At 37.3% G+C, this 18,615-nt stretch overlaps 1 protein-coding gene and 1 long non-coding RNA gene across 3 annotated transcripts; one reads left to right on the plus strand and one right to left on the minus strand.

Annotated features, from left to right (window-relative positions):
• Positions 1-274: 274 nt before the first annotated feature.
• Positions 275-16,973, minus strand: LOC139959425 (uncharacterized). The gene is made up of 13 exons (XM_071957032.1): positions 16,716-16,973; positions 13,144-13,412; positions 11,123-11,368; positions 10,453-10,556; positions 7,133-7,224; positions 6,395-6,424; positions 5,835-5,927; positions 5,451-5,567; positions 4,949-4,975; positions 3,912-4,003; positions 2,759-2,903; positions 1,415-1,681; positions 275-608 (listed from the first exon to the last, which is right to left on the minus strand). Exons 2-13 carry the CDS (start codon positions 13,399-13,401, stop codon positions 496-498), a joined length of 1,584 nt encoding a protein of 527 aa, XP_071813133.1. The 5' UTR covers positions 13,402-13,412; positions 16,716-16,973; the 3' UTR covers positions 275-495.
• LOC139959428 (uncharacterized) lies at positions 8,188-16,709 on the plus strand. 2 transcript variants are annotated; one of them, XR_011790106.1, is made up of 3 exons: positions 8,188-8,259; positions 14,622-14,702; positions 15,819-16,709. It is a non-coding gene; the product is annotated as an uncharacterized lncRNA (long non-coding RNA). The 2 variants fall into 2 exon arrangements; XR_011790107.1 differs by lacking the exon at positions 8,188-8,259 and adding an exon at positions 11,610-11,906.
• Positions 16,974-18,615: the final 1,642 nt, after the last annotated feature.

The following is an 18,615-nucleotide window of genomic DNA, read 5'->3' on the forward strand; positions in this document are numbered from 1 at the left end:
GTAAAGTACTACATTTTTTGCAAGGTAAACCAGGTTAAAGAACAGTAGAAAATCCATTAGCAGATCCAATACAATTGAGAACAAAAATACAAAGGAAATATGAAAAAAGGCCGGGTAAAACACCACCCTCGTCTGATCCCACCCAATCCCATATTTAAACATGTACCCCTTCTCACTCTCCGAATGAGAGAGATAAACGAGAATGACTATTGACGCCAATTGAATTGCCAAGTGTTCTATGCATGATGAAGTATATATTCCACACATATTCATGTTATATTTACAATATATCAGCCTGCCTCAACTTTCGAGACTGCCATGGGAAGGATCAGCTAGGTGTTGCTACCGTTAGGTGTTGCTACCAATAAAACCCTTTGTGACGTATACAATACAATACAAGAAAAACATAGATATAAAGCCTTCTCCAGAGGAGGTAACCTAACTATCGGGTATGAGATATTTGCTACCAAAAAACCTCGCCAAAAGCAGGTTAACCTAGCAGTCGGGTATTCGGTATTTACTGCTCAGTAGCTTGGATTTGGATGACACGCTGCGGTTATCGTCAGCAATGGTGAAGTACTTCTTGCTGAACACGATGTGGAGAGTACCTTTCAAGAAAATTCATTCGAAAGAAATTTAATAAGATAGGAAGTTTCTGAGAAGGTGTTACGATCAACAATAGATATGAAACTGACATCAATACCAAACATATTCCTTTTTTTTAGTTGTTGTTGTTGTTGTATTGTACAGTTATTGTCTTCACAAGAGGAAAGAAAAGTCCCCTAACAACGAGACTGTAGCCATAGTGATCATGTTTACATACATAGAGTTGACACCGTCTGTTTTTATTCACGTCTCGTGGTTTAATTTACATTTTTCTAGGTTATATGTAACTAAATGACTAAAAGGATGTATAGAGTTACGAAACTTTTATTATATAATATTCCCTGTCGTTATCATAATACGGTTAACTATTTCACAACCTATTAAATGACAAAAGAACTATTCGACGAAAACGAGATTCGAACCGGTGACTTCATGATGGTTACACGTCACGGTCCTGTGCTCTACATGCTGACGGGAGGATTTCTAAATGGGGATACATCCCGAGGTCCATTAGGGGGCTCGTAATATATGACATGATGAGTAATGTGTGTATGTCTCATTTTCATGATATACTGGTACTTTACGAAATATGAAGATTTCAAAAAGAAGGGCCCTGTGACTTGTAACTGTTCGCGGGGTCTAACCAGGCTGTTGACGCCATTTTAAACGTAATAAAACAAAATTAGTACCCATGACCCAACATGAAAACGAAGAAAAGTGAGTCAAAGGGAGTTTCATTAATTAATTCATTTATGAATTATTAATTTAATTTATCAATTAATTATGTATTCATTTATTTATTAATTACCTTCACCATCAATAAAGGCTCCAGATGGATCACTTCTAAGCCCTGGAAAAACGTCAGCGAGTAACTTCGGGTAACCGTTATCCAACCTTTCTTTCGATTCGTCGTAGCGCCAAACCTTATCTCCTTTCATGAAATACGTTTTACCGGCGTTTCCTTGGTCGGTGCGATGATAGGCCGCCTTGAAGTTTTTCGGTAAATTTAGTGATTGCAGAGTTTTTGGATAGCCGGACAGAAGAGTTTTACCCGAATAGATGTAAATCTTACTTCCTAAACAGAAAGAAAGACGAGGGAACAAGGAATACTGTTGTTGAAAAACTCCCCGAAGTAGTCGCAAAGAAGTCGAACGTTCAATTTCCCCTTAAATTCCAATGGTATGGTGTCCGAGATCCTTCCAACGACAATCGATCTTAATTTTAATTAGCGCCATCTCTTAGATTAATTTTGATTAGCGCCATCTCTGAGACGGGGTTACATTAAACGGTGACATACTCTTATTAGAGTCTTTATCAGTCCGCCCAAATGTCAGGAAAAGTGCATGTTGAAAAGTATGAATGGAAGTACATGTGGTTCAAAATTGGTTCAATTGAGGCAATTTTAGACCCCTAAGGGCCTCCCATGTAGGAGCAGCGTACGAATATTGTTTACTACTGAGTGAAGAGGTTTGTTTACAAGTGACGAAATCTTCAAGCTCTGATAGCAAAAAAACTGCATGGTTATGATACGGGAAACTGATGGCGCGTTCAATTTGTCCAAGGAGTCAACCATTATACACAGTTAATGCAGGGGCACTGTGTGCAAGTAAGTGCCATTGACAAATATCAGCGTAGAATTTAAACTTTCAAAGGCCTTAGTGTTACACATCTATTATAAACTATTATTCAATTTACCAAATTAGATCGGTTTATGTTTTGTTCTGTTATCGTAGCGTGTCTTTCTCCAGGCATCTATTACGTTTTTTTTTTACATCCCGTATCATTTGAATCGGGAAGACTATACTACACCCGTATTTATCATGATTTCCCGTATACGAAATATAGAAAACCATACAGATATATTCGTGACAAACAAGCTTTTGCTGTATCCCCTGTGAGTTATATGTCATACCTATAACAAATGAAACAAATTCCACAGCGCTTGGTTTAGACATGAAGTTTTAAAAAAAAATGGTGAAATTGTCACTTTTTGCTTCAGAACAGTGAGTAATTACGCTATAACAATAATTGGGTAAACGTTTTTTTTTTTGACATAATGTACAATTAATAATGTTCTTACACCAAGATGTATTTTGATGAATATTATATCTCTTTTAGTTATAGAAGTCCTCCTTATCAAAGTCATTCTCACCTTTCACAAACCCGACGTTCCCATTGGCATACGCAAACGCCCCTGATGGTGACTTTGGAAGTTTCTTGAAGTACTTTCTGGCCTTTTCACCGTTACGATCAGAGAGTAGCCTGCCATTAGCTCGGAACCGCCATAGCTGAGACCCCTAGTGAGAATAGAAAGGGCCTCCGTGTTACACCCCCTTTGATGATCATTATGCCTGACCAGATGCGGGATACAGCCCGGGGCCCAGGGTTAGGGAGGTGGGCATGGCAAATATTGGATAACATTAATGTAAATTTCATTTTTAACCGTTGTAGGCTTGTCTTGTATGGGACACTCCCTGTTTAACACAGTTTTAAACAAATACACAAATTCACTACGAGAGGTTGAACGAAACTCTAGTACATAAGCAAATGATGTAGGCATGTACACGTCACTTGTTTATATGTGAAACTTCTGCTTTTATAGTTCAAGAAGGAATTTAAGCCGTGTTTATAATCGCACGGTCTTGATGCGACAGGATTAGCGTTAAGTGAGTGTGTTCAAAACGTAACCTTGCCAAAAATTTATTGCCCGTGTTTTCTCTCCGCAACCGTGTGTAACCGTGAATATGAATATATGGGTCGAAAATACATCAATACGTTAGTCAGTGTAAATTTGGAAATATTTCGCAAGCCTTACAACCCCCCCCCCCCCCTATCCGTTCGCTTGTATATGCTAAGTTTGATCAAGTGTAGTAGTGACCAGGGGTCCAGTGGCGGTGGAAAATATTTAAATGGGGGTTGGGGCACAAACCCCGAGTAACAGTATAGGACATGTGGCTTTTATTTGAAGGGGCAAATCACAAAGTTAACTTCCATTCTGTTCGACAAAGAGATTCTATGACCATTCTATGAATACTGCAGATTCTAAGTTGTGTATGTTTTGTCAACAAAAGTGTACTTTCTAATTACATTTGTTCAATCTGCAACGACAGGGCTCGTTTTTAATAACTAAAAGGGCACTTTTTAATTTTAAAAACGTAACGACGGGTACTTTTATTGATGAACAGTTTTTTTTTCTTTAGGTTTTCCCCCAAACGTGCACCCCCCCCCTCCCTCCCCACTGCTACCCAAGTTTTTAACATTCTGCGACGTCATTGGTACACTAATAAACGTATACAAAAGTTTACCTGGAAGGTATACAGCTTGCCGTCGATGTAAGTGAATGCTGTATATTTCAAGTTACATGCGGCGTCTTCTCCACCAGCATCCCCGCCAGGCTCTATAATAAAATAAAACAACATTCGTAAGCGGGGAAACAAATGAATCTGAAGCGCATTTTCCGTAGCACATGAATGCGTGAGCTAAAATATGCTAAATCTCTGAATACTTCTTTTAAGGATTAGCTCAAGGGCGTAGGAACCGGGGGGCTGGGTGGCGCCAGCCCCCCCCCCCAGTGAAAAATGTGGAGGGGCGTAAGTGTCATTCCGCCCCCCACTTCGCAAGTCAGAAAACCCCTTTTTCATTTCCAAATGAGACAAAAAATCTCATTTGGAGCACTAAATTGCATCTAAGGCCAAGTGAAAATACAAAATTAAGTTTACAAAATGGAGTGGGTGTTGAAGTGTGCAATATTGCACCAAATTGCATCTGAGGCCACCTGGAAATGCAAAAAATTCCAAAGGGGAGGGGGACAGCCCCTCCCCTTAGACCCTTCCCCCAGGCCAGCCATCAGTCTTCAGCCCCCCACTCAAAAGTACTTTCCTACGCCACTGGATTAGCTGATGATGACGTCGGCTCGTCAGTGCAGCTGGCCTAAATAATGTGAACGGTAATCCATTGTTTTATCAATAATGTCATAACTAAGCAGAAACACGTTCTTTTAAATTCTCTGTTTTAATCAGAGCACCATTGGATGACATTCAAAACCATTTGTCCGTGACCAATTTTGAATGCATTGTAAAAGTGTTAGTAGGGGTCATCATGTTATCCGTTGAGTTTTGTTATGCATATGAGGAACTGACCAAGTGTTCTGTGTGTTAGACTAAGTAGTCCAGCCGCTTTAGTTGATGTGCCTCAAATGTTTAAAGGGTCATTTTTTTTCTCAGAAATTAAAGGTGGTGCAACTAATTTGGACTAACAGCAGTATTGTTCAGCAGCCCTACAGCATATCAACATTGATTTTGGTGGGGGGGGGGGGCTAAAGTCATCTGTATGCAACACTTACCGCACGTCACACTCCGATCACCACCCTCTGTAAAAACAAAAACAATAAATAGGTAAATAGGTAAATAACAAAAGAAAGTAGAAAGGTACATATACCGTTTTCTACATGGATTTCCATTCGTAGTTTCTATACGTAACATTATTTTACTACATTATTAAACTGGTTGAAATAAAGTGAACACCAATATGTCTTGCAAAAAGTATAGCAGAAAAACGCAATAAATTTGTTATAGGATATTGTTAATCAAACTATCAAACCCAAAATATCGAAATTTCTTGTTTTGTAAGAAGGGGCGCAGAGGCACGGGTCGGGCAAGAGAATATACACACATATAACACGACCGTTGCTACTTTTGAAGAATCTTCGGAAGACATTACTTTTAGGCTTGATACTTATAGGCCAATGTTTCTGATCTTGATATGAAGTTTTCCGTCAAGAACGCCCCCTCCACCCCCCTCCCCGCCAAACCGGGCAAAAACTATTAGAAAAAATAAATACTTACTACACAGCCCGCACATCAGTGGGCATTCTAGCGGAATATAAGGTGCCCAAACACAGGCCCTTTCATCCGGCCAGCCGGGATTGGCGCCGCACCATTCATGCGTGTTAACACACGGTCCTGTGTAGGAAAAGAGAGACAGTTGACGCAAACACTGCATAATTATGGTCAACATGATATACATATAACTTTTCGTGGCAGCGAGTTCTTGTATATTGCATAACGAGTATTCAAACTTTGGGGAAGGGAAACAAATATATCCTGGAAGGGAAGGGGAGGGGGCGGTAGTACAACATGCGAAATCATAGTAATATGGGATCCCACTCCCACGTACGCCTCATACCCTGTCAGGGACCCTTGCCTTCTTGTTGGTATACAAATACTCACTGGAGCAATCGGCTCCCCACCAGCCGTCTGCGCATGTGCAGCTGCATTCCTGCGTGTTCAGACGACCACAGTTTTGACACTTCTGGGCACATTCTGTATCGGATAAAAAGGAAAAGTAACGGAACAAAGATTATGTCTTACTATGGAATAAAAAACCTGGTAAAGCTTATAGAGTTAAGAAAAGACGGCTAACTCATGTTTATTGAGGAGATATATTTGTTCCTTCCCTGCATGGCCTGAAATATTGCAAGTTCTCACATTTGACAATATTTACAGGCCCGATACGCGGCGGGACGATGCGACGGGCATGTTCGCATCCCCGCCCAGACTGTGAAATCCTCTCAACGTAATCGAAAATTTTCACGAGGAGTAGAATAAGTGCAGTTTAATTGAGGTATAGTATTCTCACTTGCTAAATTTATAAACTTCTGGTTTCATTACTTTCTTCCTTGCCCATCTCATCAAGGACAGGAGAGTAGAGAAGGTATCGTATGGGGTGGGATGGGGTGGGAGAGAGGGTATACACTTCTCCGTTTGTCCTGGTTATATAAGCTACTTACCGCATCTTTCATTATGTTCCGAGCATGGACCTGGAATTAAAAGAAACGTTAACAATAGAAAGTAAAACATAAAAGAATATAAGGTTTCGAGGTTGTTCTCAGTCATTGACAGAAACGATAATGAACAAAGAAATCAAGATAGCAAATTAAATCAAGAATAAAGGGACATTCTATTCAATCATATTATTGTTTCTCCTGTCCTAAAACAGCTGAATATTGTTAATCCGAGCCTTGAGGGTTCAATGGTAAGAGTCATTCATATCCATGCATAGCGGGTGGGGGGGGGGGGGTTGCACCTGTTCCTCAACGTCCTCTTCGCTGTCCACACCTCCCTCCTTCTGCCTCAACCGAAATAAGTTGTTGTTTTTAATAGTTCATTTCATGAAGTTTTGGAAGGTCCATGCAGCAAATGAAAGTTCTCTTCGGTTCTGTTATCTATTTTTCATGAACTTTTTATCCATCACGACTTGTTAAAACCTACAAGATTTTGTTGTCAATATATCAAAGTGGAAGTCGAAAAACTGCGAACGAACAACAACAAAAAATGGATCATGAACCTCGTTCTCTAGGCTGTTCTTACATCTCATTTCACAGCTTCTTATAGTTGTACACCCTCTCTGGGAGCTTTGTCCTAGAGGACCAGAGGTACCTAGTTGCCCTATACCCCACCCCATCCCCCCCCCCCCCAAGAAATTGAACATCCAGTTCATCCTTATTTTTCTTTTTTTGAATACTTACGACAAAGGCCATTGTAACATTCTCCAATACCAGAGTTACACTGTGAGCAGGGTGGACCCAATCGGTACGGATGCTGGCCCTGGTAGTTCCCTCTGAAGAAAGAAGAAGATAGAATATATATATATATATATATATATATATATATATGTTTATGTATATGTATATATATATATATATATATATATATGTTTATGTATATGTATATATATATATATATATATATATCTACAAGTTGCATGTAACGAGATACACACAGCCGGTGTCTTGTTTTTAATCATATCATTTCATATCATTTATTTGTCTTTATTTTCACACTAATGTTACATTTTAACATATATACTTGGATCATAAAGAAGTACAACATATTTATGAAAGGAATTATTCTTAGGAAACCTTCTGGCTTAGCAAACAAATAAAGTAATACGACTAATAGACGGTTGCTATAATATTGTGTGATATCTAAATTACAATAAAGGTGGCTACCTAATATCTATCTGGGACAAATGTGCCTAATAATCATCGGTATTGTGCTTAATGACGCTTTTCCTAAAAAAAAAGAGAGGTAGACCTTATATATTGAGTTGGGGAGTTGTTCCCTGATTGAATGTATAACTGACAGGAAGAATTCCAGATATTTATGGCTCGGTAACGTATACGCTTCATAAACCAAGACTTCTACGGCAAGATAACAATGGATAAGATTGGTATGCCGTGTCTTATAATAGTGTACGTACGTCAGTATTGCTCTAATTGAAGAATCCTTTGAAAGCGTTCAGTTATTAGTGGCCAATTAAAGCTTTTATGTGTATACCTGAGATGTTTACATTATAGTATAGGTCCTTTAATGTAAAGAGGTTAAGCCTGTCAAATAAGTAACTGGTTTGATCAGGAGGTGAAGCGTTGGCAATATGTCGAATAGCTCTTTTTTGAAGTAAAACCAGTCGGTTAAGGTTCGAATTACTCGCGTACCAGACCAAGATTAGAGAAAAGTAAGAGAGATGAGAGGACGGCCAGTGTGTGGTAGAGTGTTCTGAGAATGTTTTTAGGCATAAGATATTTTAATTTAGAATTCACCCCAACATTATTCAGCAATTACTTTGGGAAGAGAGAAGATGTGAGGAAGCCAGGTAAGCTTAGAGTCAATATATACACCGAGATATTTTATGGACTCAACTCTTTGAAATTTCTTTACAATTCAGTAATATATATTGATACCACTTAAATGCACAGTTTGTATACTAAACACAATGTAATTAGTTTTATCAACATTTAATGACAGCTTATAGCAGCAAACTAGTTCCAATAATATTATTTAAGATCGTTGACAACTTTACCCTCACAAAAATATATATTACTGTCATCAGCAAACAACGCGGTGTGAGCGACTGAGGGAGACATTGCAAAACGTCATTAATGTATATGATAAAATAGAAGAAAAACTAAGATAGATCATTCGGCAATACCACAGTGTATTTCCCGAAGTTCAGAATGAACGTTTTTTCTAAATCATCCAAATTGGTAGGCCTGTCTGCTAGAAAGTTAACTCAGAATCCATTTCAGTGTATTGCATGTTATTGCCTTAGAATACCAGCCTAGTTTACGTAAGAGTAATTGTATCGAAGGCCACTGAGAGGTCAAGGAAAATCCCAACAACAGATTTCGTGTACGAAGGGCATTAAATTTTTGGTAAATTGCTAAAGCCAGTGCTAACTCAGTAGAGTGAGAAATTTCGAAAACCGAATTTACATTTGCATAGAACGTCAAAGACTAGAGTGTTTTAATTAAGGTTCATAGATGTTTGATCGAAATTGCTTGCAGGCTTGCGACGACAATTCCAAACCTATTTATCTTTTGGTGTAACAGCGGTAAATGAATCTAATTTTATTTGGGTGGATGAACGTTCATTATTAGTTCATGTAAAGTTTACGTGATTGCTTCGTAAAAGTAATCACCATTGTCTCCACGTATTATATAAATGCAAATTATTTACAAGAATTTTTTTCTAACAGTTTAAAATCATGCCTTTCTTTCATTTTCCTAAATTCATGTCACTGGTATATTCCCCCCCCCCCCCCCAATTCTTTGTGTAACACCTCCCTGATTTAAAATAAATCATTTGGAGGCACAGAACTTTCAGGAAGGTCACTTTTGAAAGCTTTTAGTAATTTTGGGCCAAGATCTTTAACCAGTTAACCAGTTGTAAATAAATAGGTTAAGAATACACATAGCGTGTCGTATATTATACCATCTACCAGTAAAATTGTGGTATTTGTTGTAAATGAATACCCTAACCAACCTGCAAATTATTAAGTGTCCAAACTAATATGTGCAATGTGATATCCTTGTGAGATAAATGATGGGCAATATTGTTCTACATTCACCGCTAAGGTATATAACTATTTAGTTAGGTTGCGTGTCATATCCTATGCATGCATACCGAATCGTGACCTGGCACTTTTAATTGCGATCGCCAGGCACGCAATAAACTAACAGAGGGCGCTGTCATATCGGTCCTTTCAGAGCCGTTCTGAATATACGGCTAGGCTGGGTCCTTTCTAGTCCGTGAAACTTGACGAGCTGCAGTCTCTGAAAATCACTGAGAATTCCTTCTAGGAATCTCCGAGTGACGGACATACGGACAAAGTAGCCTATACCTACACATAATACACATATACCTGCTGCATAATTTATATAGTGTGACATATTCTAACAAACGGTTTTTTATCACACTCATAGCTAGCACAATTTTAGCAACGAACTGTTGCCCACGTTCGTGTGGCAACTTTACACATAGCTGGTCGTGAAGAAAGCTCATTCACGTCCGCCAAACTAAGTTTCAGATTTAAGTGTCAATAAATTGAATCCAAGACTCCGAAATTGAATATACTGGACTTGAAACTGAAATATTTTCAAACATATGTTCACAACAAGCATGCACACTAGATTGAGATATGTGACAGCGCTAAACAAAATCTGTGGATATCTGTATACAGGACAGATCACGCGCATGTTGACCCAACGCCGTCTCTATACCGTTCTGTTAGTACCCATATGATATCCACTTCTTTATAAACGATGAAGATCCCGATTTTGACAAAATTAAGGTAAACATAATATAATATGGAATTTGAATTATCGTAGATTTAAATTGCTAAAAATATGCTGATTTGCACTTTCCATGTACTATGTAATAAATTGCAAGATTTCTTAATCAATGCAGAGGCAATGGGTTTGTTGCAGTAAATCGTACGGAGGCCCCAAGGAGCCAAGCAGGTTTCGCCTTTTTCGAGTATAAACACTGTTAAATCTCGTATACTTACGCTGGTGCGTAGTTGCATACCACATACCAAGCATTTCTGAGGTAGCTAATGTAAGGACAGAAAGCTCTTCCGCATCCTACTTTATTAGTTGAAGCCCAAACCACCTAGCAAGGATTTTAGGACCGAAGAAAGAAAAAATATATATATTTAATAGTACATGTTCCTAAATTTCCACACCGTGGGCGTTTACTACAAAGATAATTCACCTTTGTTTAGGCAAAAGGATTAATCAAAATGTTACGAACTGTAACTTTTCTTTACATGGGAAAATGCCTTTAATTCATCTGTGAGGTTTCACAAATATATATATTTATGATTCTGAACCTCAGTGGAAAAGTACTTTTGGACACTTTTCCCTAACTGGGAATGTTAAAGTTTGGTGACAACAGTACATATACAGTGGTGTCTATTTTTTTTCTCTTTTTCTTCTGTTACCGGAGTTGGACTAGGGGAGCGGGGGGGGGGGGGGAGTGGGGGCAAGGTGAGATATACATACAATGCATTGGGATGGAGAACAAGTCCTTGTCACCTGTTAAGTGAATACCCAACACCTTATAGGAGGTATAATATCCATACTCTTCATGCAATCACGTTAGTAGTGTCCCCCCCCCCCCCTCCCGACCCACCATCTCCCGTCCGCTTGGCAATGTCATCAACTCACGTTACTCACCTGTGTATAATGACCGCACACTTTACCACTTGCACATGTGTTGCTATCATAGGAATAGTCATATACCTCATCATACCAGTCCTGCGTGGCGTCCGCTGGAGATCGAGGGTTGTCGCGGTTACCGGTGAACGCCCAAATGTTCTGACCTATTTGGGTATACGGGGACACATTAGGTGGATTACCATGTACGAATCGACACCCCTCGGCCCATACCTGCGCCATATAAGCCAGTTCGTTATCCCACGACTGTGAAAAATATATTGTGAAGGTTTGAACAAAATGATCAATTTTCCTTTTAATGTTAAGAGAGAAACGAAAGGGTATGGGAGGGGAACCCATGCAGTTATATTAAAATACGGTATACAATATAGGCAGTGTTGTAGTACTCGAAAGTACTATAAGTAGGCCTATAGGCCGATTGGTACTCGTAGTAATCTAGGTACTTTTTTGGCAATCAGTAGCACTATTGGGGTATTACTATCATTATAACAACCTTGTGTTGATGTCAGCAAAGCTGCTTTCTACTGTCCATTTGTCATTCTAATATCAGAATACTAGGAGACGAATTGGACGAAAAATTTACGCGATACTCGGTACTTGGATTCTAAACTGTTGTATACTCGGACACTGGTACTCGGGTACTCGGAATCTGAAAGGCAGTACTAGGACCCGGAAGTACTCTCGGAAGTACATGGTACTGGAATAAAAGTATACTAGACTACAACACTGAATTTAGTCGTATGGACATAACGTGTCTTTACACGTACAGACATCGGCATGCATGGTACGCCATGGTACGTATATCGTCTCTTGGTCATGGTATTTATTAATATCAACAAGGTTTTAAAAAAGCTCCTATTTCACTCGTTTGATATTGTTAAGTATATATACAAGTACATTGTTTATAACGGATTTGTTTTAAAGGTATAAGTCATATAGCTGAAGGTCGAGCAAAACAGATACTCGATATATATCCCTTTCGAAAAAGAGATCATGTTTCACAATTTCCACAGTCAATATCGGTGAATAGTTCATTCATAGAAGTTTATAATTTTTACAGGTTGACTTAAGATAATGTTTCATACAGTCTTAGAAAAGAACTGGCGCAAGTTATAGTTTTATAGCTATGCCGGTTTTCAATAAGGTATTCACCTTCAATACATGTAAGAGGAATATTGTGGTAGCAGAATTTGCCAAACTTGTATTGAAGAGAAACATATTCTATACGTCGCTAGTTGAACCCCACCCTCCCCATCCCTCCTTGTCATTGTCTTGCCCCCCTCCCCCACCCCTCCATCTCAATGTATTGCCCCTGACTCTAGATATGGTTGTTTTGATTATAACATAATTTTGACTGGGATTAAGCTCCCCTTATTCCAGTACCACAGTATAGGTGGTCTGTGACGTCATCGTGGTCGATGCTCTTATAGAGCTTTACGTAAGCTAGTATAGTTTGTTTTGTTGGTTTATCCCCAAAGCCTGATATATCTGGAACGTTTGCTTATACCTGACAATGTTCTCGGTAGTTAAAGAATTTCATAAAATTCAACTATTTTGTTGCAATATAATTATACACTGTTAATAAGTGATTAAAATATAAGAAAGAAGAAAAAGAAAATTTCAGCTAAATTGCCGTGATGACGTCATTCACTTTGTTGTTGCCAGATGCATGCATCAATAAAATAAAAACAACTATTGAAATATTAAAATCTTCGTCAGACAAAACGCTCTGAGGATGCAGTTTTGACCAGAAAAGTTTCAGTGCTTGAATTACGCAATCATTTCCACGCAGTTCAATACCCCGGATGACAACAATCACTCTCGTACTGTTGCCAGATGCATTGACCAAAAATATCTCCAAATTTACAACAAAAAAATTATATCGATCTTTGTGGTAACCAAATATTACGAGGACGTGGTGTTGACCTACAACTGCAGAACATTTCCAACAATTGTGCTAAACGATCATTTTCAGTCACCAGAAAAAGAGGTCCGTCTAAAAAATATGCAAACGTACATACCATGTATTCCATATCGGAGCTTTGTGGGCTCGCATTTCCCCTGAGGCTGTTGTGTCTATCCAGGGTATCAGTACGGTCACTTGGCAACAGTGTCTCTCCCACACGAATACCCAACGGTTGCATATCAGCCATGTAGGGCGTCATGTTGTAGAACGAGGCATGGGATACTAACGGTTCATTCGGGTCATGATTACCTTCATCCTGGCCGTTTGCAGCCGAAAGAATGATCGCAAAGATCACTGACAGCAATCGTCTCATATTGATGTAACCTATTCCAGAGATGTCAAAGAAATCTTGATCAAAAATAGGGATTTATCAAGCGGATTTACGTTAGGCTTGCTTTTATTTCTATGAGTATCTTTATCACTGTTATGTTTAAAGGTCTGCTGTAGAGACCCCAACTATAGCACGCTATAATGGAAAAGTTTCTTGAGATTACGTAATCGACCTGCCTGGTCGTAAAATGATCTATTTTTACCAATTAGTCTGCAACGCCTGCCACATATTTTTTCTTGTATGAGGGTCTTTTGTGTGAACGCTGTATCATTAGCTACACTGTTAGACATGAACATATTTCCACACAATGTTTACAAAAAGAGCCTAATAGTATTAAGAAGCTATGCAGGCTAATTGTAGAGCCTGAGGTCGATTTACGACATTGGCAGGTCGATAACGTGATCACAAAACTTTCCTAGTTATAGCGTGCTATTATTGGAGCCAAATAAAGCAGATGTTTAATACATACCTGCGTATACCTTACTGAATGGTTCAAGATATTGGTTATATCAATCCAAGAAGATCAATTGATATTTATTGTTAAACAGTGGAATTAAACAATTTATTATCTATAATTCTGAAAGTATAATTCGGGTATAGGAAAACGCTTAATAATTTAACTCAATTTTACATGTGAATTTTCTCTGTCAAAATAGACCAAGGAGGAACTAAGAATCATGGTTTTGAATGAGAAGAGGACACTGATTAAAGACGGGAGATTGATTTAAGGCGGGGGATTTGGGGAGCGATGGCGTATTGGGGGTGGGGGGGGGGGGTGGGTGGTTTGTAAGATAACGTTTGACATAATTCTCTCGGCGAAAAGCTGATCAATCGATCAGTCAATGAAACAAACGGTCACCACATCAATCACTCACTCAGTCAATCATTTAGTCAGTCAATCACACACATGTACCTTTTGCTGCATGCGCATAATGTTTTGCATAATGTTTTGGCGTGCGAGTTTCGGAAATTTTAAATGGGTGATTAATATTTTGTTCACATATATACTCACTATATTGTGAATTATTTTCTATATATTTTCCTTTACAAACGAATTTCTCACCTCCTGCCACTCAATCCCTCTCCACCCCAACAGCCTCCCAGACTTTACATCAATTCAATACGTCATTTTATGCAATTGTAATTATGGTTAAAGTAACAAATTTCATGTATTTCTGCTTTCCTTTTGCAAATAACTACAGAAACAAGAGATTCTGGCAAACATCAAAACAAGTAATATAGCCTACTGGTGGAGATTTATAGCCAGGCTACCTCATGTACCGGTACGTTTGTTTTCACTATTATTCTTTATGATATCCGGACGACTGTGATTTGGAATTACCTTTTTTATTTTCTGTGGTCATTTCACTCTTCCTTTCTTGTTGATTTCAAAAACAGAATGACCATGCAAAAATCTGTTTTATTTCTATTAAGTTTGGATAATGTCTTCCGTTATAGCACCTGCTTAGTTGTTTTCATAAGGTCAACGAGTTTTTCCTATAATTGCTTATATAGGACGGAAGAATAAGATAAGGTTTCAATACGACATTTAGGTTTTTAATATTTTTCCTTGACGTCAGTCACTCAATGTTAGAAGTGTCAATGGTCACTTTAATAAGGCAATACATTGTATCTTTTGACCTTCTTTTTACTTTTTACACCATAATCTAGAATTTTGAACATACCATATAACGGTTCATTTATTTCAACCTTGGAAGGTATTAAGCGTGGCTTAAATTGCAGGTTTAGTTTACGTTAAAGCTGTGCATTGTACTTTTTATAACCCTTTCAATCACGCAAAAATTGTCCACAATGCACATGTTTTCTGCAACAGGCAGCCTGCTAGTCTCAACTAGTCTCATATATATAACAATATATATATATATATATATATATATATATATATATATATATATAACTAAATATATATATATATATATATATATATATATATATATATATATATATATATATATATATATATATATAGCGGGAGGCCCGGGTTCGAATCCCGGTGGAGGCTGGAAGTTTTTTCACTGTTCTTGATTTTCCAACTCATTACGATATTCATTTATATATATATATATATATATATATATATATATATATATATATATATATATATATATATATATATATATAAATGAATATCGTAATATATATATATTATATATTATATATTTTGTAGCGATACTTGCTGCGTAACGGGGTGTTTCGTTATCCATATAGATATCCATACATAGATAAAACATTAACTAGAGAGAGAAAACCCCAGTAAAAGTATCCATGTTATCACACTAAAAAGTTATATCATTTTCATTTTATAATTTAAAAAAAAAATATTTTAAGTAAAAGCAAAAGAACAATAAGGATGGTAGTTTTTTTTTGTCTACTTCAAGGTACGTTACGAAACACGGAAGACATCCGCACGTTAGACGCACTGAACTTGGTCTCACGACGCAGCTATACTGCTTCCACCCACCTAAACTAACTTCCCACCGTTACCTCCATAGATGGATAAAGCAATAACCAGGGAGAAAAATACCAGTAAATCTCTTCATGCATGTAACCACATTAAAAGGACATTTATCATTATCATTATATTATATTATAGAAACAATAATTTAAGCAAATCGTATAGTGCAAAGCTTCCAAAAACATACATGTTACAATATTTTCTTTATGCTTCACTGTTAGATTGCGGAGTTTGTTTCTATTTGTTATTGAATTTAATTGTAAAACCAGTTGACAAGACTGGATACGACGTGTTTCTCAACCCAACTTCCCACCATCATTGTTTTATCATGTTAATCTATATAAAACCTATGCTTGTGATGCGTATTCAGATGTTTTGCAAAAGGTTTTGGAACATATCAGCGACATCTACAATAACAAATTCGATGTTACAACGATTGTACGCCACTGTAGAGGTAATGGTACTATTAACATGAGTGCAAATTAGTGCCAGTCTAACAACACACTTCAGGTTGAAGAAACGGTAAACATACTCTTCAGATGAAGAAAGGATTCTCAAGAAAGCAGAATGGAACTATTAAATGTATCAGTAATGCTCCCAAATATGCTAGAGAGTCAGATAGGCCTAATGGTCAATATGCTCAACATTTCAACAAGCATTTTACATACTGCCACTATGAAACCAGACTGAGATATTTCTATTTTAACACTCCTAAAATGATTAAAAAATCACCATCTAAAGGGAACTTCTTTAGAAAACTCAAATGAATTTCTAGCGAGCTAAAATCTGGGGCATATTGATGACCTTTCAGAGTACTTACCCCCTTTTCTTTTATACGGACGTTACCAAACGTTGATTGTCGAGTATGTCTTCACACTCCCTTGTCAGTCAAGTCAACTGTCCAAACTGTCAGTCCAACTGTATGTGATATAACTATACCTAAACGTTGATTACAACTTCAATCGTTATCGAGAGCGATTGAAATACCTGCATATGCAGAAATGGAGATGGGAAGTGACTGATATGGGATCGAAAAGTGAAACCATGTCAATGCGATCATCAATAACAATAATAAACAGATCATCATACGTCATATGTGGGTCAACATGCCTGCACGCACGCGATGCGAAAACAAATGAAGGAGATTTTTAAGTGAAATAATGGTATAGTGATATTCACGACACTGAAACAAAAGTGAAATGCCATAGGTTCTATTTATTGCGTTATAGGCCTACTAGGAGTCACATCGTTTGAACGTGAATTAGTAAACTACTGCAACGTACATGATGGACATTTTTTAGTATCCAAAACGAACTTGCGAAGCTCACAAGTATAGGTCATAGTGTCGTAATATATTATAATCTGCTGGTTGAAGTCAGTGGGTGCTTTGTAAAAATTGCTGAATTGTTTGTTGTTGCTTCATCTGTAGGTTAAAATCACGTTCTCGTTTTATGGGATGTTTTCTTCTCTCCAAATTTGGGATATTTTTTTTGTAAATGAGTCTGGCAACTGTAGAGTGAAGGATTTTATTAGGGAAATTCAGTTAAAAATGTCTTTGTTTTGCTGTAGAATAGCCTATCTCAATCATTTATCCATGCACAGAGGAATATAATATTTCTACAAATGAGTTACATTTTGATGAATTCGAACTACATCTAACAACTAAGTAATCAGATTTCAAGGATACATCAACAAGAAGAGGATAGCCCAAGTAAAGGTACCGCACCACAATTAATTGCTCCCATTGACTTACACACTAAACTCGTCACTTTCCAAGTTAAGGCCGATAGAGCATAAATAGAAGTTTTCAACTGACATGTCCTGCCCACCATATGATAGCTAATGGCTTGAGCTATCATGAAACATTCAACTTTTGCCACCATGACCGTTTAGATTTTGAGCTAGAAGAGCCTAAAGTTTATCATCGTGCTCCCCTTCCCATCTGCCAGCTGTCGCTGCGGAATTTTCTTGTTTTACCCCAAGATTTTCTAAAATACCTTAAATCACCTCCAATCCTCCAGATTTTTAGACCATCAGTAGTTTATGCCATCCTCTTCAACATCCAAGCATAAAAAAGAATGATGATGACTCAACCCCCCCCCCCCCCAAAAAAAATCAACACAGTATGGGCACTTTAGGGCTATTTTCCGGGTTAACCTCTTAGGCGGACGTGCACTAATCTAATTGTGGTGCTATACCTAAAGCTTTTGAAGAACACCTATACCCTGATGACAGGCTCAGACCCCCAAACTGGCATCCTCTCCCTGTTGTAAGTGAAGGGTTAGTCAGTCAAGTAAGGTTACATTCAACGAACTATATCTCTAGTTATAGGATATATATATATATATATATATATATATATATATATATATATATATATATATATATATATGTATATATATATATATATATATATTTATTTATATATATATATATATATATATATATATATATATATATATATGTATATATATATATATATATATATTTATTTATATATATATATATATATATATATATATATATATATATATATATATATATATATATATATCTAGTTATAGGATAGACCAATTCCCACAAACATCTATATTAAAGGTGATATCTTGCCCAGTTGATGATGTTTAAACTTGATAAAGTCTCCAACCTGTGATAATTCTTAGATTTTTCTTAGATTTTGATTAGATTCTTAGATTTCTTAGATTCTTAGATAATTCTTA

This window comes from Apostichopus japonicus, chromosome 19 (genome assembly GCF_037975245.1).
Source record: "Apostichopus japonicus isolate 1M-3 chromosome 19, ASM3797524v1, whole genome shotgun sequence".
Taxonomy (NCBI): domain Eukaryota; kingdom Metazoa; phylum Echinodermata; class Holothuroidea; order Aspidochirotida; family Stichopodidae; genus Apostichopus; species Apostichopus japonicus.